This window comes from Ammodytes marinus, assembly GCF_949987685.1.
Source record: "Ammodytes marinus genome assembly, chromosome: 24".
NCBI classification, from domain to species: domain Eukaryota; kingdom Metazoa; phylum Chordata; class Actinopteri; order Uranoscopiformes; family Ammodytidae; genus Ammodytes; species Ammodytes marinus.
Window position 1 is genome coordinate 4,507,631 of NC_137228.1, and position 27,284 is coordinate 4,534,914.

At 43.1% G+C, this 27,284-nt stretch overlaps 2 protein-coding genes across 2 annotated transcripts; one reads left to right on the top strand and one right to left on the bottom strand.

The window, feature by feature from the left end:
• Positions 1-205: 205 nt before the first annotated feature.
• Positions 206-8,728, top strand: xkr6a (XK, Kell blood group complex subunit-related family, member 6a; the record flags this gene model as incomplete). Its single annotated transcript, XM_080053188.1, has 4 exons — positions 206-783; positions 5,806-6,002; positions 7,106-7,523; positions 8,224-8,728. The coding sequence occupies 4 exons, from the start codon at positions 206-208 to the stop codon at positions 8,726-8,728; spliced, it is 1,698 nt and encodes a 565-aa protein (XP_079909314.1).
• Positions 8,729-15,206: 6,478 nt separating this feature from the next.
• On the bottom strand, positions 15,207-26,064 carry enpp4 (ectonucleotide pyrophosphatase/phosphodiesterase 4). Its single transcript, XM_080053184.1, has 8 exons — positions 25,935-26,064; positions 23,518-23,746; positions 21,855-22,148; positions 20,199-20,306; positions 19,479-19,677; positions 19,059-19,229; positions 18,429-18,698; positions 15,207-16,917 (listed from the first exon to the last, which is right to left on the bottom strand). Exons 1-8 carry the CDS (start codon positions 25,991-25,993, stop codon positions 16,817-16,819), a joined length of 1,431 nt encoding a protein of 476 aa, XP_079909310.1. The 5' UTR covers positions 25,994-26,064; the 3' UTR covers positions 15,207-16,816.
• Between the last annotated feature and the right edge of the window lie 1,220 nt (positions 26,065-27,284).

Here is a 27,284-nt window from a genome sequence, read left to right on the forward strand (position 1 = left end):
GAAGAAGGGGAGCCGCCGTCTCGCGGCCGCTGGCTCTGATGGATCCTCGCGCCCCGGGCGGGAAAGAGACACAGCAGTCGCCGCGCCAAGAAAGGGAAGAGGACAGCGGGTATTTGAGAAGTGACGTGGTATCCGCGCCCCGTCAGAAAGCACCACGGTGCGGTTGTCGTGCGTTTCGCAGGAGGGCAGGAGCGGCAAGGGGAACATGGCCGCGCAGTCGGACGGCGCCAAAGCCGGGTACGGCGGCGGGTTCGCCCAGCTGTACGATGTTGATGGCGAGGAGCCGCTGGACTCCGCTGCGATACACATATGTCAGTGCTGCCGCACCTCCGCCTGCTACTGGGGCTGCCGCTCAGCATGCCTCGGCACCCTGCTCGGCGGGGGCCAGCCTCCCGGAGGGGTCGGCATCCGGGAGACTCACTGCCCTCCCCGGGAGCAGCTGTGGCTGGACTGCCTCTGGATCGTCCTCGCCCTCCTCGTATTCTTCTGGGACGTTGGCACGGACCTTTGCCTGGCCATGGACTACTACCAGAGGCAGGACTTCCTCTGGTTCGGCCTCACGCTCTTCTTCGTGCTGGTGCCGTCGGTGCTGGTCCAAATACTGAGTTTCCGGTGGTTCGTACAGGACTACACGGGCGGGGGGCTCGGGGAGGTGGAGGGGCTGACCAAGAGGGGCACGGTGGCTCTGGGGTGCCTGTACCCAGGCAGGGACCGCCTCCAGCTGGCTACCATCTGGCTGTGGCAGGCCATCATACACATCCTCCAGCTGGGGCAAGTGTGGAGGTAAGTGTGGGACATAAACAACAACACACACCTGATCCTAACGTGTAACACTCCACCCCCTCTCTGTCTCTCCGTCTCTCTCTCTCTCTGGCACACACACACACACACACACACACACACACACATACACACACACACACACACACACACACACACACACACACACACACACACACACACACACACACACACACACACACACACACACACACACACAATGTCGCTAATGTGTAGAGTGGGGTGTCTGCTCACATGTGGATAAGAAAGCAAGGCTTGATTCACACTGACAGGCAGTAGAGGAAGAACACGAGGAGGCCGGGGATACGCTCTCTCTGATATCCCAGGGGCGTCAGTTACTATCTGGGAACGACACACAGATATGAAGAGGGACAGCCATGGAAGACAGTGAGGGGGACACAGAAAGACAGACAGTCAGCGAGACAATTACCCTACTTTCAAACTCAGTGTGTGGGTGTAACTACTTAAAGCTTCTCTACATTGTCATAAAAGTTAATTCTTCAATTGACCGACAGCAATACAACTGTAGTAACTATAGTGAATGGCTGCTACACACTGCATAGTGCCTCATATGAACTACAGCGAATAAACTAATACAAGACTGACTGAGACACTGGCCATGGTGCTGAAGACATCTTCAGTACCATGGACAGCGCCAGTGGTCTTTGCTGTACCAGTTACAACAGGGGAGTCAGAGCCCTGTGTGTGTGTGTGTGTGTGTGTGTGTGTGTGTGACAAAACAACAGTGTCACAAAAGCATCTGTGGTTCTTGCAGAGCCCCCCCTCCCCGCCCTCTATCTCTCACACACACACACACAGTGGGACAAGGATGGGAGCTAATTGGGAGCTCAAAGCACAGGCATGAAAAGGGAACCAAAACACATCCAGCCCTTTTGCACTCCTGTGTGTGTATAGCTCTGACAGCAGAGGCAGCAGCAGCAGTGTGTAAGCTAGTCTCTCTCTCTCTCTCTCACTCCCTCCCTACCCCTCTCTCCGAGAAGAAGACTCCTTAATGGTGTCCTCTCGCCTCTGTGGGCCGCAGGGGGAGCAGAGTGATGAGTGAGTGTATGGATGTGTGTGCGTGTGTGTGTGTGTGTGTGTGGGTGTGGGTGTGGGTGTGTGCTTACATCCAGTTGTGCTGTTCAGCTTCTCTGGTTTCGTCCCTCTCTGTGGTTGTAGGGTTAACTCAACTCCCACACACACACACACACACACACACACACACACACACACACACACACACACACACACACACACACCTCCATTCACCCTTACCCAATACCCCCTCCCCCCCGCTTGCAAAATGGATTCTCCCACCTGAAGGAAGCAGAGGAGCAGCAAAAAAGGCAAAGGAGGAGGAGGGGAAGAAAAAAGAAAAGGGGAGGGAGTGGGGAGTAGTTGTAGCTGAGGAAATGGTAGTGGCCTGATTGAGATGGATTGCTTAGAGATGGAGAGGCTGTGAGCGAAAGGAAGGGGGGAGAGAGAGACAGAGAGAGAGAAAAGGTTGCACGTGCATAATGGGGGAGGGGAGTGGAAAAGGAGCGAAAGGAGAAGGAGGAGTGAGAGTGAGTGAGAGTGGTGGGGATGGAGGCAGGGATGTGTGGAGGATCTGCTGCTGTATTCGGAAAACATATGGCTGGAAAACCACATCCCTCCACGGCGAGGCATTCAAGGGTTGCCCGCCACAATCCTTTTTTTTTTTTACTTTTATTTTAGTGGTTTTATAGTTTTATACATATGGACAAGAACAAACAGAATAAGAAAAACACATACATTACATACACAACACTCTCCCTTCCCCCCTCCCCCTCCCCTCACATAAACAGACAAGGAATACAGAAAAAAAGTGAAATAAATAACTAAGACAAAATGATTAAGAAAATAAGCTATACATACACAAGAAACAAAACAAAGCTAAAACAAAAACAACTGGGGCAAACCTCACACCTTCTGGTCTAATGCCTTTTTCATATGTAAATTGCCAATACACCATCACTCTAGTATTGGCAGCCCAGTAATAATGTAAAAAACATGGTAACCCCAGTCCGCCATGCTCCCTGGGTTTCTGAAGGTGGGCTTTTGAGATCCTATGTGCTTTATATCCCCAAATGAAAGGCATTATAATAGAATCAATTGACTTAAAGTAAGATTTAGGAATATAAATTGGCACATTCTGAAATAGATACAGAAATCTCAGCAGGGAGACCATCTTTACTGCGTTCACACGGCCAATAAGGGAGATCGGTAATGTTTTCCATTTATCTATGTTCTCCTTTAGTTTGTTCAATCTTTCCGTAAAATTTTATCTAAAAAGTGTCTTTGGGTTTTTAGATAATTTAATGCCCAGATACTTTATACTGACCAGATTTGTTTTAAACTTGGCTAGGAATGTTGGGTCCAGATCTGCTGTTAAAGACAAGAGTTCACTTTTTTGCCAGTTTATGCCGTAACCCGAGACGTCGCCAAAAGAATCAATTAGCTGGAGTAGGTGGGGGATGGAATTCTCGGGGTCGGCTACAAAGAGGGCGATGTCATCTGCGTACAGAGAGATCTTATGGTCCATCCCACCTAGTGATATTGGCTTTATAAGTGCGTGCCCTCTTATGCTAATAGCCAGGGGCTTGATGGCCAACAAAGAGGAACAGCGAGAGGGGGCAACCCTGGCGCATGCCCCTCTGAAGGGCAATGGGTGTGGATCTTTCCTGGTTTGTTAGAATGGAGGCGGTGGGATATATTAAACACACCCAGGAAATAAAAGGGGCCCCAAGACCGAACTCCTCCAGCACCTTGAGCAAGTACCCCCACTCAACCTGGTCGAAAGCCTTTTCGGCGTCCAGACACAGAACAGCTTGTTTGGAAGAGCTGTCGAATTTGTTATACATAATATTTAGGACTCTCCTAACATTAAAAAATTAAAACCTATTGGGGATGAACCCGGTCTGATCTGTGTGAATAATGGATTGTATAGATTTGTTAAGTCTATTTGCCAGAATTTTTGTAAAAAAATTGAAATCCAAGTTAAGCATAGAAATTGGTCGATATGAGGACGGGTTAGTTTCATCTCCGTCTTGTTTTAACAAGAGAGAAATGTTTGCGTTATACAGTGTTGGTGGGAGCCTATTCGCTTCGGCTGAGTGGGAGAACATGCTATGCAGGATCGGGGTTACTTGGTCGGCAAACTTCTTATAAAATTCAACTACGAAGCCATCTAGCCCAGGGCTCTTGCCGTTATGCAGCGATTTGATAGCGTCCGTGATTTCTGCAGGGGACAGTTCAGAGTTTAAGGCCTCGCGGGAGGCGCTGTCTAGTTTTGGATTTATTTGTTTTTTTTAAAGCAAAATAAATAATTCTGGTTATTTATCCTTTAGTGTTCTTGACCAAAGGACAATCAGCATGTGGGTGGTGTCTTAAGGCTTGTTTTAAAGCTGTAAAATCCATTGATTAGGTAACATTTGCATTTATAAAGAAAAGGGATAGGTCAGGCCCTCGCCTCGTAGTGTTAATCAATAGTATGTTAATAATAACTCTCACGCTTAAGTGTAAATACAATAGCACACTCCACAGTGAAGCAGGTCCTGAGTAGGAATGTGTGTGTTATCTGTACAGAAGGCAAATGTGTGGGGAAAAAAAGAAAAAAAAAGGAACGAGAAAAGCCGTTGAATTCTGTCGACAGCTTTACAGAATAAAAGATGTGCAAAACTCCCTGTGTCATCACAACATGCATCGGGGAGTGTCACTTGCCAACTTTAGGATGGATTAAGCTGGGCCCACGTTGGTGCTTCCTGGCTTCTCTAATCACTGCAAATCGTTAATTAGCCGGCAGTGCTCCAGTGATTGGCAGCCTCTGCATCAAGCCAGACCTGACGTGAGCCTTTCTAACAATCTATGAGTGCTGTGCATGCTACACATGCAGCCGTTTTTCCCCATGCTTGGTGCATTATTTATGCGTTGTGTGAATTAAGCTTGTATGTTTCAAACCAGAGGGCTGTAATAGCCGTGCACACACAGAGAGCCAATGCATAATGTAGCAGCACACGAACACACATCCATGTACGGTAGTCATGCACACACAAGGGTAGAAGGGGGATATCATTAGAGTGCTCTTGCATATACTTGCGTCCACACACACACTTGTGAGTGCCCTGAGGCAATTTTTATTGAATTCCTTGCCTACATCCCACCCACATGCAGTATGTATGGATAGTCATGGCTGCTTGCTCATACAGAGGTTCCACCAAAGATCAGAACACAATGAAACCTTAACATTATTTTAGTAACACTTGTTATAGTAATATGAGCAAAAGAAAGGGAGGACAGTTAGAGATTAAGTTAATGGTCAGTCAGTATGTATGTGGGGAAAACAGTACGACAGCACGACAACTGTTTCACTATAAATACATCCGTCGATTATTTTCCTTAAACAGTCACAACCGTTTTGTAGAGTTGGCAAATAAAATCACAATGAATGAAGTAGAAAAACTGCATGGAGGACTAAAACAATAAGGCTGAAAAAAGGACTATTTTTTTTTAAAAAGGTGCAATATGCATTTTCAGAGGAGGGGGATTTGTTATTTGAAACACATTTTCCTTACATGTCATTCTTAGTATTGCATTATTCTAATATCATAAATCAAAACTATTTGAGGAACCTGGTACAAAATATAAGACTGTGCTATGTTTGTAAACCAAACTGTGAAAACGGTAACTTTTTTCAGGAAGATATCTAACTTCAAAACAGTGTTCCAGGGATCAAATGTTTCTTTGTTTATTCAGTTATGAGAATGTACATTAGACAATGATGTGTCACTTCTCTGACACACCCAAAGTTAAAAAAAATGTTTTTAATGGGGTCAAAACAAAAAGAAGACACATTTTTTTTAACACAACAAAAACACACACACAAGGAACTGAGTTCAAATGAAATCAAAATACACCATACAAAATATAGCAAGCTTTAAATAGGGCACCTTTAATTATTGCTCTAACCTCTGACCCCCCTTACAGGTACATCAGGACACTGTACCTGGGCATCATGTCGCGTCGGCAGAAGGAGCACCAGCGGCGTTGGTACTGGGCCATGATGTTTGAGTACGCGGACGTCAACATGCTGCGGCTGCTGGAAACCTTCCTGGAGTCAGCCCCTCAACTGGTCCTACAGCTCTGCATCATGATACAGGAGAACCGGGCCGAGACACTGCAGTGTAAGTGGAGCACAGAATACACAGACATTTTTTTTTAAATTGCTTTAATTTTATATAAAATAAAGAAAAATACTTCAATTTACATTGTGTAAAACATTAGCTCTGAAAGGTACGGATAATATCGTGCATCCAAAACTCCAGATGTCATTTGAAAGGGTGTCTTAGCCCTGGGGAAAAAAGCACATCTACACCTACTTTCTAGCACACTGACAAAGAAAAACACCATGTTTGAATGTAGCCCACAAAGCACATACATAATTGCCAGCTGCAAAAACAGTAATTAGCTCATTTGCACACAACGTACCCGGTAATTTGTTGCTACAGATGGTGCTGCATTTCCACGCCGTGCTTTGTTCTGGTATAGTCACAGAAAAGTAAGTAAGCACATTCTTAAGTGTTTTTATGGGGGAAGTTCTAGCCAAACTCCACCAGCCAGCCTCCTCTTTCTTATTCATCCAGGGAATGCATCATCTGGGCGGCCACCCACTGGTCTTACTCATTCTTATCAGTCTGGAGTATTTTTTTGACACCTTAATAATGCAAAATATGTGACCAGCACAAGGGGGTGGATGCACTAAGCAGCTGGGACTTCAAAAATAATACAAATAAGCGTCATGGCCAAGGGTTTGTCACCCACTTCTTGTTATTTAAGGACATGCCCCCATTATGACACAAAACACCCTCAATTGCTCATAGTACTTTATGTTTCCCAAACCTTGAGACATTGGTTCTACTTAGTTCTGATTGATTCGCCCGCCTTCTGCAGTTGCTTTCCTACATCCTAGTTCCCCAAAGACACCTCAGTAAGGTTTCTCTCTTCTTATTCATCCATGTACCTACACACTTCAAATATTATACTCGTTGACTGCTGCCAGTGTTCTCATTCCCATTTAAATCGTATTTTCTGTAATTCAAAAATGGTATTTTATGTCTAATGTAGTTTAGCTTGTAGCCTACCTTCCCTTCCCCTACAAGGCTTTTGTCACTTGTCAGGCCGCCATTGTCGATAAGAACTTGTTCTTCGGGACTTATCTGTAGAAATAAAGGTTGTAAAAAAAAAAAAATGTAATTAAAAAACATCCACTGTCTCTCTGTGTCTGTAGGCATCTCCTCCCTGGGCTCCCTGTTGTCTCTGGCCTGGGTGCTGGCCTCTTACCACAAGCTGCTGCGTGACTCCCGAGACGACCAGCGCAGCATGAGCTACCGCGGCGCGCTGCTGCACCTCTTCTGGCGCCTCTTCACTATCTCGTCGCGCGTGCTCTCGCTGGCCCTCTTCGCCTCGCTCTTCCACATCTACTTTGGCATCTTCGTGGTGGTGCACTGGTGCGCCATGGCCTTCTGGGTGGTGCACGGCGGCACTGACTTCTGCATGTCCAAGTGGGAGGAGGTGCTCTTCAACATGGTGGTGGGCATCGTCTACATCTTCTGCTGGTTCAACGTCAAGGAGGGCCGCACGCGCCACAGGATGGTCACCTACTACATCGTGGTGCTGGCCGAGAACACCATCCTCACCGGGCTCTGGTGAGTGAAATGTCCTCCTCGCGTCTTTAAACTTGGAAGCAAGTTACGACTGTGTTACGTGTTTGAGATAACTGGGCGTTTATTCCACACAAAAAAAAAAATGGAGTAGGGCAGAGGTGTTTCCCTATGGACATTGGTTTAGCTGCCGGAGTGGCCTGCCTGCTGAAATCCTAAATGTTTTGTATGTACTTTTAATGTAAATGCCGTCAGCAATGCAAGTAAACCCTCCAAATTTCATTTTAGGTTCAGTAATTATTAGAAATTGCCTGTCCTAGCCTCTTACACACGTTTTAAACCCTTCTTTTAAAGGTTAAGCCTAGTGGTATGCTTTATTCTCCTCCCTCTCAACAAATTCCATGAAAAGACCAAAACCATCAATGAATTGACTCTCCTAACAAGTACTCTGTGTCTGTCCAAAGCCTGACGTATCTTATTCCTCTGTGCTGTCCAGCTCCTAAATCTATAAAAAGCAAACAAATAAGCCACACATTAATACACACACACACACACTGTAGTTTATTTTGACTCAATCCTGTATAAACCATATTCTGCTGCCTCAAAAACTCACTAGAGCACCAAATGTGGATTAATCCTCTGCTGAAAATAGTCCCGTACAAATAGACTCTTTACTCCTTTTTGCTAAATCTAGTGTCTTAGGAAATGATTTATTTACCCATCTATGTTCGGCACCGTCCTGCAGGTATGCCTACAGGGACCCGGAGTTGACAGACTCCTACGCCGTGCCGGCCCTGTGTGGCGTGTACCTGTCGTTTGCCGGCGGTGTCCTGGTCATGCTGCTGTACTACGGCTTCCTGCACCCTGCCACGGCTCACCTCCAGCCCAGCCCGGCCTCCTCCTGCTGCGCTCAGCTGCTCTGGGGTCTGCCCCTGCCCCCCTCAGCCCCTCCCACGGCCCCTCCCACCCCCGCTCACATGACCAAGTCCGAGACGGAGGAGGAGGTGGCCGAGACGTGTCTGCCCGTCTTCCAGGTGAGGTCGGCGCCCATCACCTCCAGGCCCGAGGGCCCGCTCATCAAGATCGACATGCCCAGGAAGCGCTACCCGGCCTGGGACGCCCACTACGTCGACAGGCGCCTGCGGAGGACTATAAACATCCTGCAGTACATCACGCCGGCCGCTGTGGGCATCCGCTACCGTGACGGACCCCTGCTGTATGAACTGTTGCAGTACGAGTCCTCACTCTGACATGTCATCACAGACACACCGATACACATATAAGCACATTATCAGTAGAAAAAAACATGTTATGTATACATGGAAAGAGAAGAGTTTAAAAACACACATGCACAACGTGACACTTGATGTAAGCACACAGACACAAAAGCAATCTGTCACACTTTTAAGCACATACACACATTCACATACACACACTTACACACGTACAATCCTTGTGGGCACCTATGACCTACGAGCTCCATTGCCATGACTCAACGAGCTGCTTCGGCGCGAGTCCATCCCTCTCTCTCTCTCTCTCTCTCTCTCTCTCTCGCCATCCTTCCGTCTCTCTACTTCCGACTCCTCTGATCACTCTCCATGCGTTTCAAACAGTCGCGCTCCGCTGTGAAGAAAACAACTTAAAACAAAAGAAAACGAGCGTCTGTGTCACAATGCATGCCGTTTACGTTGCGTCGCTCACACTCTCACGGGTTTCAGTAGTTTAAAAAGATGTGACACAAAGATAAGAACCAATGTCGCTTTAACTAAAAGGCGTTTGTGAACATGTTGTCGTTAGTCTAGTCAAAAGGTAATGTATATATTTTCTATGTACAGAGGGGATGTTTTTTATGTGCCGTTATGTTGTTGTCGACTGGGGACTGTGTTGAAAGTCAGCTCTTTGGATTGGTAACCGGGAAGAGTAGCAGAGCATTGTGGGAAAGATGGAAGGGATTTGGCATCTGATACGCACCCAAATACATACTAAATTAAATTAGCAATAGTTTGACATTTTGGGAAATATACTTCAATGCCATTTAGCAATTAGGCACATTCCCCAAAATCACAAAATATTACTTAAAGAATGCAAACGCAATGCTAGCATACACTCACTGTTGTTAAGCAACCGGTCGCAAAATCAGCTCGGAAAGTAGGAACATGAAAAGTGACTGTGTAGAGGAACAATTTGTGGATTCATGTCTGAAAAATGTTCACTAACGAAGCTAGCAACAATAAAGTAAAATGGATGCTATATTAAAACGATTCTACAAGCCATTTAATCAAAAACAAACTGTTTTAGTGCCAAGAGGCCTGTCTGTTTTCGTCACTTTCTCTCACTTAACACCCTGTAGGCTAAGGTGTTAGCATGGTGTTAGTAGATCTACTGAGGACAGATGGATGAATTTAATTAGTAATTAAGTTGCAGCTCTTATTGCTGAACACAGGTCAAAGTGCCACACAATCTCCAATAACTCTGGATATTGTTTCATACAAACCTACCAGACCAGTGTTTTTGAAACCTGAAGTAAATATAAATACCTAACAATACAGACCACAGGTTAGTGCGAGAGAGGAGAATCTCTATGGCTCAATAATAAATATTACGCTTGTGTCACAACTCATCGAACGTGCTATCTTGGGTTCTATCAGCTGTTCTCCATCATTCCCTGTTCTGCTTAGAGGGGTTGTGGGGGGGGTTTAGATTCTCTGTAGTAGGCCTAAGTCTGTCCACAGTTGCAAATATAATAGTCTGGTTGTGTCAGTGTCCGTTGATAGACATTGAAAAAAAAACTGAGAAACGCCCTCAACATAGAGATCTAAAATGTGAGGCTAATTGTTTTTGAAATATGTCTACCGGCACCTTCCAGTTGTGTGTGGTGTCTCAATCATGCTAACAAGGGTGCTTTCACTGCAGCTGATATAAAACTATATTATATATTCTTGACTTCAGACGTCACAGTCCGCGCGATGGCTTGCCTGAAAAGCGTCCCCAATATCAACTCAGCCAAAGCGGCACACGGCTGAGCTGTGATTACTGGCCATTAGTATTATTGTTTTGTTTGTTTGTTTATCCCCGTGCATGCAAGCTGTTATGTTGGCAGGCAACCGAGCCATCAGTCATCAGCACCGTAGAAAGGAACGTTGCTCCTGAAATCTCACGCTACCATGCCATTTCTGATGGTATTAGGTTTGATAAGATGAACACATACACACACAAGCAGATGGAGCAGGTGAAGGATAAGTTGACGGCGCAGAAAGAGTTGAAAGTGATAGTCCTACTTATTTGTCAACCATTCGGATGATTGATTATGTCAGTCAGTGATCAAGCAAAAATGCCATTTACTCCAGCTTATTAAGTATCAGGATTTCCTGCTTTATGTGTTCTGTATCATTATAAATGGAATACTCTTTTTTTGGTTATAAACCAGAGGTTTTCAATGTTTTTGTCGTTTGACGCCCTCAAAGAAATTCCATATATAATTTTGAATTGCACTCCTATAACATTGTTGGATTCAAAATTGACAGTTGAAAAAAAGATTTATATAGACCTCAACTTCTTCTCAGTACAACCAAATGTTTGGTCATTTCCAAAAGAATAAGACAAACATTACATTTCCTATTCTGTCATCATTTTGAGACCTATACGATGTATCTTGCGACCCTTAGTGGGGTCCCCACCCACAGGTTGGGAACCACTGGTATAGATGAAATGATTAAATTGAAAAAAATTATCAGCAGATGAATTCTTAATTAAAATAATAATTAGTTCCACTGTAATTGTTTCCCCATTCAAATGTGGCAGGTTAAAAAAAGCCAAACCCAAAATGTTGACGTACCCCTTTAAGTTTGAGCGTGATCTTACATTACTTTTCCGTGGTGCTAGCCGATAAAATAAAACAAAAACGACGAATGGTTTAATTTGTTGCGAACTGGCGAATATATTCAGTAGGCGCAAACCCGCAACAGAAGCAGTGGCATCGGAGTTCATATGGTGCAACACACTCAAGCTACAGAGTCAATTGGCTGCTAATCCCAATTCATATGGTGCAAATATAGAAACACACACTTACTTATGGTGCAATAAGGGCAGATTGTCTCTTTGAATTCTATGGTGCAACTTCAGTACTGCCTTCAGTTATCGGGCCAAGGCTGTGCCAAAGGGCCCCTTCCAAACGGACAACTGCTCTTCCTGTCCTGCAGAAGCTATGCAAGTCTCCAACGCAGGAAGATATGCTTAGTATACACACACACACACACACACACACACACAGGGTTTCCATTCACAGCAGGGAAATACGCTTAGTACACACAGAGAAAAGTTGAGTAACGACATGGTATACATCCCTACCTCATTGCTTGAACACACACATAGACACACACTCACACAATATCCAATAATGCCCTCGCCCCGTTATAATTTGGGAACAATATTCATATGGTGCTATAGAGTACAGCCGGATGGTTTTTGTATAGTTGTGGCAAGAGTGGAGTGAAGAATTTAGCCAAATATGTTTAGAAAAACCTTGAGTGTTTCACATTCAGACCGATGACTTCCACAGGTCTGGATTTTTCCTCACGTAGAGAGTGTACATAAAAGCAACCATGTCTTATGCCTCAGTGTAAGAGCACAGGAATCCAAAGGGAAAACAGCATACCGTGTCGTTCTAAAAGAGAAAAAAAAACTGAATATATGACGTTTAGAGAGCACAGTTAAGACGTTTTCTGCTAGTTTCACAGATCGTGTTGGTGAATTTCTTGCATGAATGTTCTAGATTTGAGGTCACGTTTTGCCCCTATAGGGAAACAAGAGGTCGCCACAGAGGCTTAAAGGTTTTGAAGAGTCAAAAGTTTTCGTGTTTTGCTTCTGGGTTTGTTCAATGGGAATTTTTCATGTTGAGCCATCCCACTAGCTTTGTTTCCCTAACACTGACCTGCGACCTTAAATGGTGGCCCCTTTTTTACACCCCCATAGCTCAAGCCAATCAGCAATCAGGTTTAACACAGCCAAATCAGGTCAGACACAACCAAAAAATATACACAGATCCTTCTTTAAAACCAGGAAGTATTCGTGTGTAGCCTTCAGACTCTGCCCTAGCTTCATAATCAGATTGCAGGTATCATGCCTTCTCGTCATCTCCATTTTGTTTTTTAAATTCAGGTTACCCTTGAGATAACCCCCACGTAAAAAAAATAAGATAAAATCATGGATCTATACTCCACAGTTGAGTCTGCACGCTACAAATGAATGGCTTCTTCCCTCACCTAGCCTTAGCCGGGGGGCCCACACTCCTTAGGGAACTCAGATCCAATCAGTTATTGTATGGCTTACACATGCACAGCTATGCAAGGTTACACACAGGAAAATGTTCCTGGGCTTGGATAACCTTTACAGTAAAATACCACGTCACTGTTTTTTCGTGTAGTATCGCTCTTTCTTGGTTCGATTTCTTTTGCCCTTTTCCCCCCTTGTAAAGTCGAAGAGAGCAGGAAGGTAACGCAAACGTAGGATATACCAATTGTGTTTTTTTTTATGGACTTGATTTACATTTTTTTCTATCAAGTTTGTCTGTTGATGGGTTTAATTGGTGTGTCTGTTTGGGGGGGGGAGGGGGGGTGGCTGGTTAATGTATATTTTACATTGGCGATAACCAGGATGGATGCAATCTTCTGGCAGAGGAATGTGCATTAGAATGTGAAAAGTATAAACCAGGAAGTTATTACAATATTTAATTTTTTTTTGTTCTCTGGAAAAACACACACGATGTTCCACTATCAGGGTCTGCAAAGCATATGAAGCCTGCTGTTTGGCTGTGGTATGATGAGTGTGCGTGCATGTGTGTGTGTGTGTGTGTTTGTCTGTACAAATGAAATACCGTATGCTTTATATGCTTATTTTTTTTGCCAAAGTTTTACTTGCTTAGGTCCAGAGCTGTGAAATGATCGTTACTCACCATGGAAACCGAGGCCAGAAGCCAAGCTGTTTCTGATCCCAGACCAGTTTCTGCCAAATCTTAGTCCAAACGAAGATTGAAATCCTCTCACATTTTTGAACCGGTGAAGTTTGGCACACATAATTAAAATGTTCAACAATGGGGAAAAGAGTTGGAGAGGATTTCAGTGGTTGGACTCAGGTGTGAATACTATAAGCACAGGGAAGGGTCAATCTAAACCTTAATGTGGATGTATCTAGATGTACCATGAGCTTTTATTTAGTCAAGGTCATGTTTTTATACTGTGTTCTTCAGCTTGGAAAAAAAAGTAGCTCTAGAGATATTAATGTGCAAAAGTACCTTTTTTTTTATTTTCTCGTGGTTGGCATTTTGATTGTAAATACCTTTTTATGGTTCAGTTGAATATATGTACGTTTCCTTGAGTTGGCTTAGATGGCTCTTTCAGATGTACCGATAGTTAAATGTTCTTATATAAATATCCAGAATGTAAGGAGAGGAAGATAATATGGCTTAACTGGAAACTGTGTTTTCGTAGGAGTCTGTGCCATCGTGTTGTCTCGAGTATAAGCACACTGATAGGTCTGTATAGGCAGGATGAAGTTTTTCGGAGGTGATGTTGCCAGACAGCCGCCAAGCCACCTTTGCTTCCGTTTCTCTGGGAATGAAGAGATGAGCACACAAACGGATGAATAACGAGACATAATATTTGTCAATGGGATGAGATAGGTGCTTAATATTTTTGACCAAGTATAGCTTTTCCAGTCCTTAATCTAGATGCTAAGCTATTCGTCTCCTAGCTGTAACTTAGCTTAGACATTAGCTTAGCTTGGCACCACAATAAAAAAAAAATTAATGGCTGTATGTATTCATAGAAAATATGGATTTATTTATTTAATTTTTGGGGGGAACCAATGCTCAAAAGGAAAATCAGTAAGAGAGTAATTTTAGTTGAGGTTTTTTTTTTTTACTCTGGATGTGATTCAATAGCAGGATAAGATGGTCGTATTTGCAATGTGCAGCTTAATGGCAATACACGGTTCAATACATGAGCACATTTTTTAAAACTAAACCGTTTTTATCCCAATGAGAAGCGGTGGCTGTCTGGCTTAGCATCACCAGATGTCTTCACTGTAGAAACGGTGGCTGCTGTCATCAAATCGTGTTCAAACCGCTCCTGCGTCCACTCATTAAAAAAAAAAAAAAAAACACCATACTGGGATCTTCTGGTCTATTCGGGGGGGATCCCCACATTCACAGCGAATGTTTCTGATCAAATGAAACCGAAGAGACACGGAAAAGAAACATGGCGTATCTTTGTTTTGTCTGTGTTTTTCTGTGTCTACCATAGTGTTTTGTCGGGGGATGAGTTGAACAATATTTTCAATGGCTACGAGTGGCCAGCGTTAGGAAATGTATTATTTTTGTTACAATACCTCCTGAAAAATAAAGTCTATTTATCTGTGAAGAGACAGAGATTTACATTAATACAAATGATAGAAAATGATGACAGATTTTAAAGTGATGTTAAAAAAAAAACTCATATAGGCCTAAATGAAAACCTGTACAGCTCATTTTGTTTTTCGAACACGGTACAGAAATGTATAAGCGTCAGTATTTGAGTTTGGTTTTATATATTTACCATTTTATTACATTGTAATGTTGTGACTACGATGGAGAAAAATATATATAAAGGAATACAAATGAATTTTTCCAAATGTGTGTCCCTCATTCCTTTTCCTGAGACTTTACGTTCCTTTGAAGCACAACACACAAAGTCAAATTTTTTAAACAACTTTAATCTCTTTAGACCAGGCAATATAATGCAACAATGCAGCTAACATGTATATTTCCAACGTCACAAACACACATTAATATGATTACCAAAATAAAAATTAGATCATCTTGGAACGGTTAGCCTCTTTACTGCATTTCACAACAACCCATTGGCCTAAATTTTACACATGCATTCTTACCCCGCTACTCACTCTCACACTCTCACATGCTGACAAACACAATCAGTAGGTGCACAAATAGTACATACAATATAATAATAGTCAGAGTAGTATACAAGCAAAACTTCAGTAACTGTTTTTGTCGGTGTTGTGAAAATATTCAACAATACAACACCATTACTTTCCACTGTAGACTTGTAAATCTAAAAAAACAGGTCAAAAATAATGTAGATATTGTTTGATTGTTAACAGACACTAAATAATTTGGGTATTGTAGTTTTTTGCAGAAAATATTTGGGGATTGGGCATAGGACGTTAATGGGATTTAGTGACAGTAATGTAGTAAGAATCAGATACATATGTAAAACTTCCTCCTCAATTATTTTGTTAAGTTTAAAATGAATTTGATAGAGCCATTTTTAACATCTAGGACTAGGTGATCCAACCTGATGCTAATAAGAACCATTATATTGTATATCACTTTAATATTAAGTGAACAAGTCTATTTTGAATATTTATTTGTGGCAGCTGTTAATAATAGTATTTGGTACAATTCACATATGTACTGCAAGCATAGAAAGGATACCTGCCACACCTATACTTACTGAACACATTTGCATAGAAAACCCCTTCTTCATCATTTAAGATTTTATATTGAAGTTTTTAAGCATGTACTTATGGATAAAAAGGAGAAATTAAGCATCATTGCTATGGCTGCGGACTAAGGTATCAGTGAAGAAAATTAACCGGAAGAGTTCGCACTTCGCAGAAATCTGGAAACTAAAACTCTTTCAAGTTTTCCCCATTATGAAACACAGAATCTCAGTGAGACACATTAGAAACCCTAAATCAGCTACTGGCTCCCTCTGCTGACAAAAAGTAACCCTGCAAATAAAAAATAAAATAGAATACACACAAACACAAAGTGTTGTAACCTGAACCTGTTCCATAGACAGTCACTAGGAAAAATAAAAAATAAATCTCTTAAATAAGCAGCTGAAACAAAAATACATTTTAAAATATCTCCTTAGACAAAAATGATCATTCTCAAAGTTGTTATTCCTCTACCAAAAAAGCTTTTCAATATTTCCTCAAAACAGGTAACATATTACAACAAAATCCCCACTGGCTCCTTGTCACATTTTCAAGTGCATCGTAAAAGGGCTTTCAGCGACAGTAACATAATGGAGAGTCATTGACAACTATAGAAATCGCTACTTCCTTTTAACACCAGTGTACGACTCCCCACAGCAGGTGTCGGGAGGCCTGAAGGCTTTGAAAAACCACAGGTGTCTTTCCTGCCTGAGAGTACGCACACATAAACTTACACATCTCAGAGAGTGAAAGCTAGGGTGGCCTCAGTGAGTTAAGTGCAAACTGTCTGCTAGCTATTGTATTAGGCACAGGTGATGCGCGTTAGCTTGTGGTGACCTGTTTTACTCCAGCAGCTGGTCATCATCGTCATCGTCGTCTATCTGAAGCCGCTGGAAGGCCCGGGGGCCAGAGCGGCGGCGGTTGCCCAGCTTCCAGAACAGAACTGAAGAGACACAATTGCTGTTAGTTTGTTGATCAGTTAGAGACATACACATTCCATTATTGGGCGTCCCCCAGGGGTCTACCCTAGCCTGGTCCAACCAGACCATCGTACATCATTTCATTTGTATAGAAGGTCTGGAAGTGCTGTAATTGGCAAACGTTCACTCACTTGGAGGCGGGTGTCTGTTGAAGTTTAAAACTATTGGATCTGCCCAGTGCCACTCTGGATTAGCCAACCAATTGCATAACGTTTGGTCGTCACGTGTGTCATGAGCCGGCTTCTGGCGGTGCGTTCCAGTTGGACAGGGAACTCGGAAGTTTCCAACTTCACTATATTGTGGTCTATGGATCTACCGGTACCTGGCAACGGTAACTTGTTAGAGCCTAACGTTTAGTTATTTGGATGAGAAAGGTTGTCGGCATCCATACTTTCGCGAGCAGATGCACTGGAACACAGACAGGTCGGAACTCGGAACTAGCAAGTCGGAAATCTCCTTCTTCCGAGTATAAAGGAACGCAGCATTCAATTGAAACTGGAGCGCGACTTCGACGTCATCGTTCTCAGCCACTCGCTGATTGGACACAGAAATCTGTTCGAGCAGGATCCCAATAATACGCCCCATCACCAGACTGACTACTGAAGGTAAAATTAAATTTGGCCGGATGTAGGTAGGCGGGCGGAGCCAGGCTAGGTCTACCCTTGATCCCCCTTTTCTTTCTCCAATCTGCATGCAACTCCTGGGGTACATTATGCATTGACTTGACATAAAAAATTATATTCTGGTTTGGAACAAAGCGATAGCCCCGTTTTGACATCTGGCTCATAGAGTTCACCAGTACTTTACACATGGAGAAAATTCTATATGAGTTTTCAGAGAAGTCAGTACTGAAGGGAACTACTTGACACCTCAAATACCTTTTATTTTCAGTTTGACATTTGCCAAAGAAACCTGTAGAGTAGAGTCTATTTTTGTATTCATTTCAGTCCCATATCAACAATGTCACAAAATCTGCATTCTACCACCTGAGAAACATCGCAAGACTCCGACCCTCACTCCCAGACTCAGTCACTGAAACCCTTATCCACTGCTTCATCTCCACCCGTCTGGACTACTGTAATGCCATCCTCACAGGTCTCCCCTCCAAAACCTTGGACCGACAGCAATATGTCCAGAACTCAGCTGCCAGGGTTTTAACTGGCACTAAGCCCTGGCAGCACATCACCCCCACTGGTTACCAGTTAAGTCCCGGATCAAGTTCAAAATCCTCCTACTCATCCACAAGTCCCTGCATGCTCTGGCCCCCCGTTACCTCTCTGACCTCCTCCATCCTCACACCCCCCTGCGGTCCCTCAGGTCCTCTGCTAAGGACCAGCTGGCAACCCCCCGCACCAGACTCAAGACCTTTGGGGACAGGGCCTTTTGTGCGTCTGCCCCCACTCTGTGGTTTTTGATGTGTCAATGTTCATAAAAAAAAAAATCTATATGTGATGTGACAATCACTCAGACTTACCAGTGATTGTAGCGAGTACCAGCAGGACGCCCACCACCAGGCCGACGGTGATGCCCACATCCCAGCAGGTCTCATCAGCCAGCAGGCAGCGAGCCTGGGCCAGGGTGCCGTTGTTGGGCTGGGCCGGCACCAACAGCAAGTGGCACATGAGCGGGTAAATGTCCACGCTCTGCATAGCGCTGAGGCGTACGCCCTGACGAAAGCTGGGCCCCGTCGCCGCCATGAAGGGGTGCATGCTGGGAAGGGAGTTGTCGTAGCCGTGATCGCCCACTGTGGGTAGGAAGGAGAGTGATAGCTGGTGGGTGGAGGATTGTAGCTAAGAAATGTGATTTTGACCCATAATTTAAAAAAAAAAGTTTAATTTAAAAGACTTTTAATGTCCATATTGAGACCTCAAGTCTACGTTAGTACGATTTTTTAAAAGGAAAAGTTTACCACTTTTGGAGACGTACTTTCTGAAATAATATCAAATATCATATATAATCAGAATAATAATGACCTTTAATATTATTAGAAAATATAAGTTGTATTGAGTAAAACAAAAGCAACCGTTTGACAATATAGAAAAACATTACAGACAACCTAGTCCCTGGCTAGGACAGTATTAAGAAAACGTTTTAAGAGACATACATCTTGGCAGCTCCCCTCTCTGCACTATAGTCCAGCCCTCGTCAGCGATCAGTAAGATTGGCTGGATCCATTGGTTGTTCCTGTAGTGCAGCCTATCGGGGATGGACTCTTTCAAATATGCTGTCATGTGGGGGTGGCACTTTTTCAACAGGGCGAACACGGCCTCTGGTTCTGCAAAACACACATACAGAAATACAATAGTTGTATGAGCAATACCCAGACAAAACCGATGCAAACTCACATTTGTCTTAAATAAATCCTGTGTTTTAATACAGAAAATAAAAGGTTATACATTTTCTGTGTGAAGGAATGTCAACAAATGTACTGATTAGATCAATAAATAGAGTAAAGTCATGGTTTTTGAGAGGCCTTGTTGGTCATGCAGGCTCTTTTATCTCATGGTAGCTGGACCATGGTTACCTTTATTAGGGAAGAGGGCAGTGACAGGTGAGTTGTCCACCAGTGTGTAGTTGTCTGGGTGGAGGCAGTCGTCCAGCCTTATGAGGCGCTCTGCGGAGCACTGGGCCATGCCGTGGTCGCTGGTCACCAGGACGTTAATGTGACCCCACAGGCCCGTCCTCTTCAGCTCAGAAATCAGAAGGCCAACATTGTCGTCAACCTGATCACACACAAAAGATACACAGCAATCCATTAATGTTCCCATCATGCAAATGTGAAGTGAAAACATTTGTGGAAATTTGATTCCACCAATTAAATGTGCTGAGCCATTTGATCATGCAAAGTTAACAGCATTATGTCAATAATAATAATAATAATAATTGATAGGTTTTATATAGCGCTTTATTGCCTAGGCACTCAAAGACGCTTTACAGAGTTCTTGGTTCAATTCGTTCACACACAGTCATACCGGTGGTGGTAAACTACGAGAGTAGCCACAGCTGCCCTGGGGCAGACTGACAGAAGCGTGGCTGCCATTCAGCGCCAACGGCCCCTCCGACCACCACCTCAAACATACAGCAATCATACACATTCACACAATGTAGTTCTACATGCCAATAAAGACAGAAACAGCTTATCTAATTCCACATATCTCCTGTACTTGGACCACATTTTACAACACTGGTTTATGCTTCCATGAGGAAAAAAAACATTTGCTAGAGTTTAATCAAATGACTGTACCTCCTTTAGCACTTTGCCCATAGCAGTGACGTTGTCAGGGCCGTATTTGTGACCGGAACTGTCGGGCTCCTCCCAGTACAGAGCTGCAAACTTCACCCCCTCCTCCTCCTGGTGGGAAGGTGTTGGTTACAGAATGTCAGAAATTATTAATTTTTTTAGACAGGTAAATCCCATTGAGATCTGAGACTCTTTTTCGAGGGAGACCAGTTCCCGTTTACACGTTACCATTCACACACACATTCATACACCGATAGCAGGCCAACTATTGACATTTACACGGGGCAAGGTTGGTAAAGTATAGTTGCCCAAGGACACAACAACCATGACACCGGTGGCAGTGCGGGGAACGAACCGCCAACCCTACTATCATTGGCCGACCCGCTCTGCCACCTGAGCCACAGTCGCCACAATGGTCAAAGTGTCATTAACAAGCAGTGTTGGGAACGTTACTTTGAAAAAGTAATTAGTTATAGTTACTCACTACTTGTTCCAAAAAGTAACTGAGTTAGTAACTGAATTACTTTATAATAGAAGTAACTCGTTACCAGGCAAAGTAACTATTTGCGTTAGCCTACTGTAAAAAAAAAAGTTGCTATAGGCCTATATGTCCAAAAAATTTGATTTTTCTGAGCAGTTTTCACAAGTCAGTTGAAATGAGTTTAACAGACAGGTAGAGCTACTTGTAGGCTACATAACCTTCAATATGTATTGCACATCAACAGACAGCAAGAGGTTTATCCTGCACTTCCAGTAGCCTAGTATTTTGTTCTCAACAAAAGTAGTAGAGGAAACTGCTGGATGTACTGTGCTGATCTGCTAATATCACTGGATTCACTTCAGGGGTGTCGGCTAAAACACCACTTTAGGCCAAAAACGTCAGACTATGAAGCATGACACGATGAGAGGAGGAGTAAGGATTTATCCTATGTTTATTTCCTTCTTTAACATGCACAGCAGCACACAGATCCCAGGAGAAGAACAATAATATTCGGCTCGTGGTGACACGCTAAACAGCTGTTGCAACCGGCGAATCGCGGCCGGTTAGTAACGTGCATAAATTATAATTTATAGAGATAGGGCAACTCCATCACAAGGGCGATGCAAAAGAACTCAGGGAGAGGAGAGCACGTTTCAACCGTGGATTGATAGGTGGTTACTGCGGCAACGTGCAGCTCACACACAACAGAGAGAGAAAGAAAAAGAAACTTCACTTAACAGGCGCTCCGGCTGACTGACGTGACGGCGCTAACTGACAGTTATAATGTCCACACTGAATAAAACACATCTTAAAACAGTAGCCTATAAGAAATAACAATCGCTTCTCTTGTTGTTAACCCACCCGGTCTCCTCACTAGCAGTTTGTGTAGTATGGAGCCAGGGGTGCGCTCGGATTACACAGTTTATTCAATCAATTCAAAGTAACGCACCGCATTTAACGTTCAGTAACGATAACGGCGTTGTAACGACGGAAAAAGTAATTAGTTAGATTACCCCGTTACTGAAAAAATAACGGCGTTACCTAACGCCGTTATTTTAAACGGCGTTATTCCCAACACTGTTAACAAGTAGTAAGAGTGTAGTGAAATCTTGGAAGATATGAATGGGAAATACATCTGTATCCACTTAAGATTTACACATTACAATGAACTGTTCTACCTTTCCATCTCCCAGTATCCAGTTGGTCACGTTGCCCAGTCGTTGCTGGAAGGTGACGGCGGCGTTGTAGGGGAAGTAGTGTGTGGCGGTGCGGTTGCCGATGGTCTGGTCTGAGCCGGGCCACATGGCGCAGGCCGTCTTCAGGCCGCTGTCCAGGGCCGTAAGCCAGAGGGGCTGCACCTTGTTCCACCACATGGGGTCGTTGTCTGAGCCCACGCTGAAGTGCTTGTGACTGACCGGGTCGTACATGTTACTGGCCAGGATGCCGTGAGACTCTGGGTACAACCCTGTCACCTGGAGAGAGGAAAAAAAAACAAAGACAGTTATATAGAGCTCATTTATACTCATTATCCAAATGTATTGCTTATTTGAGTTTTTCCATCATGGACTAGTTTATCAGACTCATGCTGCGTTCCAAATCACATACTCTTTTTTTCTAGTCTACACACTGCAGCTGGTCGTAAAAATAATATAGTTAGCATGTAGGCATTCAATTGGGTCCTACTTTTACTTATTTATTTCATCATAACATTGCCTCTTGCTTATACTGTATATCCCTCGCATCATAGGTTGTTTTCATACTGAGGCTCCATTGATGTGACGTCATTTCCGGGTTTTGCCCTGGACTGTGAGTCAGAATTGCCCAAAAAGCATTGCTGATTTCCACACTAACAATCCCGGATGTAGTACACATCCAGGAATTTTCAAGCATGCTGCATCTGACCACAAGAATTTGGACATCCTTAATCTTTCTCTGTACTCAATAGCAGGGAAGTGTGGGTCTCAGAATGAACGGCTAATTTTTGACTAGTCTGCTTTTCATGTTTCCTTGGCTGACTTACCACCAATGGAAGCCTAACATTCTAATCTATTTACTTGATGAGATAAGCTGCTGGGTGGAAAGTGTATTTCAGATCAGCATCACGTAGAAATGCCCGATCTGAGCTTGGAAAGACAGCGTTCAGCTTCAGTGCCCCTGACTCCTGGAAACAATTTACAGCAACAAATTACAAATAAATACCTTCATATATCCTTTAACAAATTGAGACACATTATCTTAAATCTGCCGAACTTTACCTGGAACTTTTTTTTCCATTAGGCTATATTGTACTTTCACCCATTTCATTTCAATTGCAGCCCTTCTACATGGATGTCTAAATATTTGAATAGTTTTTGTCTCTTAAACAGCTTGTTGATGGATTTGCATTGCATATTGTGTTGGTATTGCTGTTTTTGCTTTGCATTTGTTTAACTCGAAATCATAGAAAATGATGGTCAACCCTCAATTGATCTCTCTAGTATAAATAAAGGTTGAATGAAAGGAATAAGGAATACAGCAGCCTAACATAGGGAGATCGCCTCTGGAGTGCAGGGTCGGAGGTTCGATCCCCCGTCTCCCCGCCACATGTCGAAGTGTCCCTGAGCAAGACACTGAACCCCAAATTGCTCCCGATGGTTCAGAGAGCGCCTTGCATGGCAGCTTCTACCATCGGTGTACGAGTGTGTGTATGAATGGGTGAATGTGGTAAGATATGTAAAGCGCTTTGGGGCTGAGAAAATCGGCTAGAAAGCGCTATATAAGTCAAGTCCATTTACCATTTACCATTTAACATCCTCTTTAGCGCATTAACACAGTCACTCACCAGGCTACACAGTCACTCACCAGGCTGTAGTGGTTGGGAAAGGTCTTGGTGATGAAGACATTGGTGAGCTGTTCTACCAGAACCCCATGGCTGTACAGGCTCTTCAGGTTGGGCATGGGGAACCTCTGCAGGTAGTCGGCACGGAAACCATCAAAGGACACCAGCAGCAGCGCGGGACGACCTTGCTGCTTGGACGTGAGCTCTCCTCTCACGCAGCACAGAAAGCCAAGGAGTGTTATCAGTAACATCCTGAAAACCATGTCAAAGAGAAGTTATCTTCTACTCTTACAAAACCACTGCAAAGTTTGTTTAGGGTGGTAGGATGGCCTAGAGGAAAAGGTGGCCGACCAGTAACCATAAGGTCACTGGTTTAATCCCCGGCACCGGACAGGGGGGTGTTAGTTGTAAAACTAGTTGTGGCTGGTATGACATCTATGGTGCACCACCATCTCTACCATTGTGTCCTTGAGCAAGACACTTAACCCCAAAACTGCCCCAGGGGCGCTGTACTATGGCTGACCCTGCGCTCTGACCCCCTCCGAAGTGTGGTAACTTGAGAGGGGAGATGCGAATAGGTACATTTGAATGAAACTATTGACTAATAAAGTAACTTAACATAAGAGTAAGAGTCTACTACCGTCACAGTAGTGGCAATATGGAACACACACAGTTTCATTATCACATCAAGGGGACTGCTTTGGAGTTGAACACCAATTGGCAAAAAACGAAACCAAACGCTAAAGTAAGAGTATTGAAGTAAGTTTGTTTCACTTCCTACAAAGCAAAAGAGGAACATAAAGCATCGAAGGAGTTCCCCATTATATTGTTTTTTGTTTCTCTTTTCCTTATGGCTTATTTTTAAAGATATTTTAGCAGCTTTTTTTTTACCTTTATGGATAGTTTAGAGGCAGAGACAGGAGACACAGAGATGGGGGTGAGACATGCAGCAAAAAAAAAAGTGGAATAGAACCAGTGACGTTGCGATATGTTATGCCGCATGCACATTAACCTCTAGGCTCCGAAGGCGTTCCAAACAATAAATAAATAAATTAACAGTATAATTCAGACACCAAACACAACAATAAGATTTGAAATAGCTCTCTGGTCGTGAAGAAAAAGATAGAAAAGGTAGTCCTGCTGAAACAATTTGCAGTAATTTGGCCCTAAATATTTTGGGAACCTGTTTTTCTGCAGTGTGCTCAGTTCTCATATTGAATAGGTTTAAACTGTGATGTGTCAGTCGTTGTATGTTGTTCAGCTGACATTCCAAGAGCGCTTCACCTAGCTAGTAGTTACTCTGTATTGTTTACTATGACATATTAATACTAGCTTGGATTAAGCAATACACCTGTCACTGTGTTTCTGTGTTGTGACTATGCTTTCAAAGAAATGAATGAAGTCACTCCCTTTTACGCTGTTATTCCATATACTGTATGTTCACACTGTATTTCCCACATTAACATACTGTTTCACGTGCATGAAATTGCAAGACAATCATAGATACAGAGGACTGGACACAGAAAAACAACTTCCACAGAGCAAGGCAAGCCATCAGAGTTATAAACGTCAATATAAAATCCCCCTTTGAAATAGCATGTGCCCTCATACAACAGCAGTGATAGCACCCCATGTGCGTTATATTACGTTGTGCTCATGATTCAAAACTTCATTCTCGGCTAATTTTCCAAGCTGTAGTCAGAGCTGGGTCAATTTGGGGCCCTTTCTGGTAGGCCTACACCAGGAAAACTGCACACGCCATCATAAACTATGTGGGAAACTACAAAGTGTGTGGGACAAATAGTGAGTAGGGTAGGCTATAGCAGTGTTGTTTTATATGCCGAGAAATTCCAAAAGCAAAAGGTCACAATAGATTGGAGCCAATCTAAAGGAATTGTCCAACATTAACTCCAAACACTGCCTTGCCTTGGACACACATGGAGGACAGAGTGATATTCTCTGATTCAATTCATCAGACTCTATAAGCTATAAGACTTCAGTCTGTCACTTCTGCATTAGTAGCCTAGACATTCACAAGGTTATCCATTTAAAATCGAATTTGTGAGCACCACAAATGATGCCGGGATGAGGAAGGCAGACAAAAACGATAAAGCACACACACGGGCGTGTGCGCGACCACACACGGAAGCGCAACTGACAACCACCTGAAAAACTATCTTGACAACATTCGTCGGTAGTAACCAGGAAGTAGCCGTTTTTGACGAAAACTACCCAAAAACGTCACGTTTGAATATGATATTATAAATACTGGCATAAGTGTAGAAGACAAACAAATAATTATTCATACAGAAATCAAGAAAGAAAGATTGTATTTCCCATATATCAGCGGATGAGCTGGTTGGCTGCATAGCATGTTAGCTGGCCTGTGTAACATGATATCTTTCACATAATGCTAAAAAACTGTCAAATGCAACGTTACCTGTCGCAGAGGTGACAGGCAGGTGTCCTCCACACAGCTCCTTTGAGTAACTTTCCCATGGAACTTTCCCCCTTCAGTCTATTTCTCGGAGCGACATCATCCGGCGCTCTCGAAATAGACAAACGCTCGTCAAGCTAGCCGAGGTTATTTCCAGAATGTTCCGGCAAGGCCTATCAAAATAAATCCCTCCTTGAAACGCCACGAACCTTAACACAAAATAACGATACTTTTCACATGTATAGTTACGTTTTCATTATTTTAATATCAGTTTAACTACTATTTGTTAAATATAACGACCAAAAATTATTTAATTTGTGAGTTCTAAAAATGGCATGCTTTTATTTTGAGATATAAACGGTGTAGGCCTACCTCTGTATTTAATATGGCCACCTTGACGTAACCGTCGATTGATGTCGTAATCGAGCGTTCAGACCTCAGACTCAGGGGGGCCAAGCGGGGACGGGACAAGCAATAATACTCATAATAATAATAATATTAATAATAATTATACAAATCAACTTTATTTGTAAAACAACTTTCATTAAAGAAATGCAGCTGAAATAACCTTACAATAGCCTATATAAATTACAAGCATGCATTATTACAATAGTGATAGGCCTACACATTGAAATAAATGGAATCAACATAACAGGGATGGTATTAACTAAAAAGAAAATAATAAATAAGTATGAGCTGTTTGCCATAATTAGATTAGCCCTAGCTCGTGCCTATGGTTTTGTAAAATGCCTTCGTGAGATAATCTGGTAAATGAGTGTAGATTAGAAGTGCATGACCAATTACAACATAAACTTCTCAGAATGACATAGTGGCATTGTATTGCAATTTGTCAGTGAGGCAAAAAGACCAACCAAAACAAAGTGGTAACTAATGATAGCCTGTTTATTTTCCAGGCCAGCCTCACTCATGACAACTATATGATCAGTCAGTAAATACACACTTATCTCAGATACAACCCAACAAAAACTAATTTTTCCACAATCTTCAAGCTCCAATTGCCAAAAATCATATAACAAATATGGACTGAGATTTGTGGGAGCAACTGGTTCGAAAGATGAGAGCATTTACTAGGCAGGTAAGGCATAATTTAAGACTCTGTTGAGTTGCATTTTGGGAAATGTAGGATGTGTAGAGTTGGCTGCCAAACTGAAAAATGTAATGCAGTGAAACAAACTTCACATTATATTTGTCAAGATATCTGTGTTCTTATTGTTTCTCCCTCAGTTTGATTTTACAAACACGTAGGCTACTGTACTGTGCTTTTGCGGTAATTTGTTGATGGTAGTATGTTTTGATAATAGGTTAAATATGTTGACATTGGCCTTTTAAATG

Coding starts and splice junctions, on each gene's coding strand:
- enpp4 (XM_080053184.1), bottom strand. CDS start 25,993: ATGGGAAAGTTACTCAAAGGAGCTGTGTGGAGGACACCTGCCTGTCAC. Junction 19,230..19,478: donor TGCCCTCTTCCCTAATAAAG/GTAACCATGGTC, acceptor TGTGTTTTGCAG/AACCAGAGGCCGTGTTCGCC. Junction 18,699..19,058: donor GAGAGGGGAGCTGCCAAGAT/GTATGTCTCTTA, acceptor TCCTACCCACAG/TGGGCGATCACGGCTACGAC.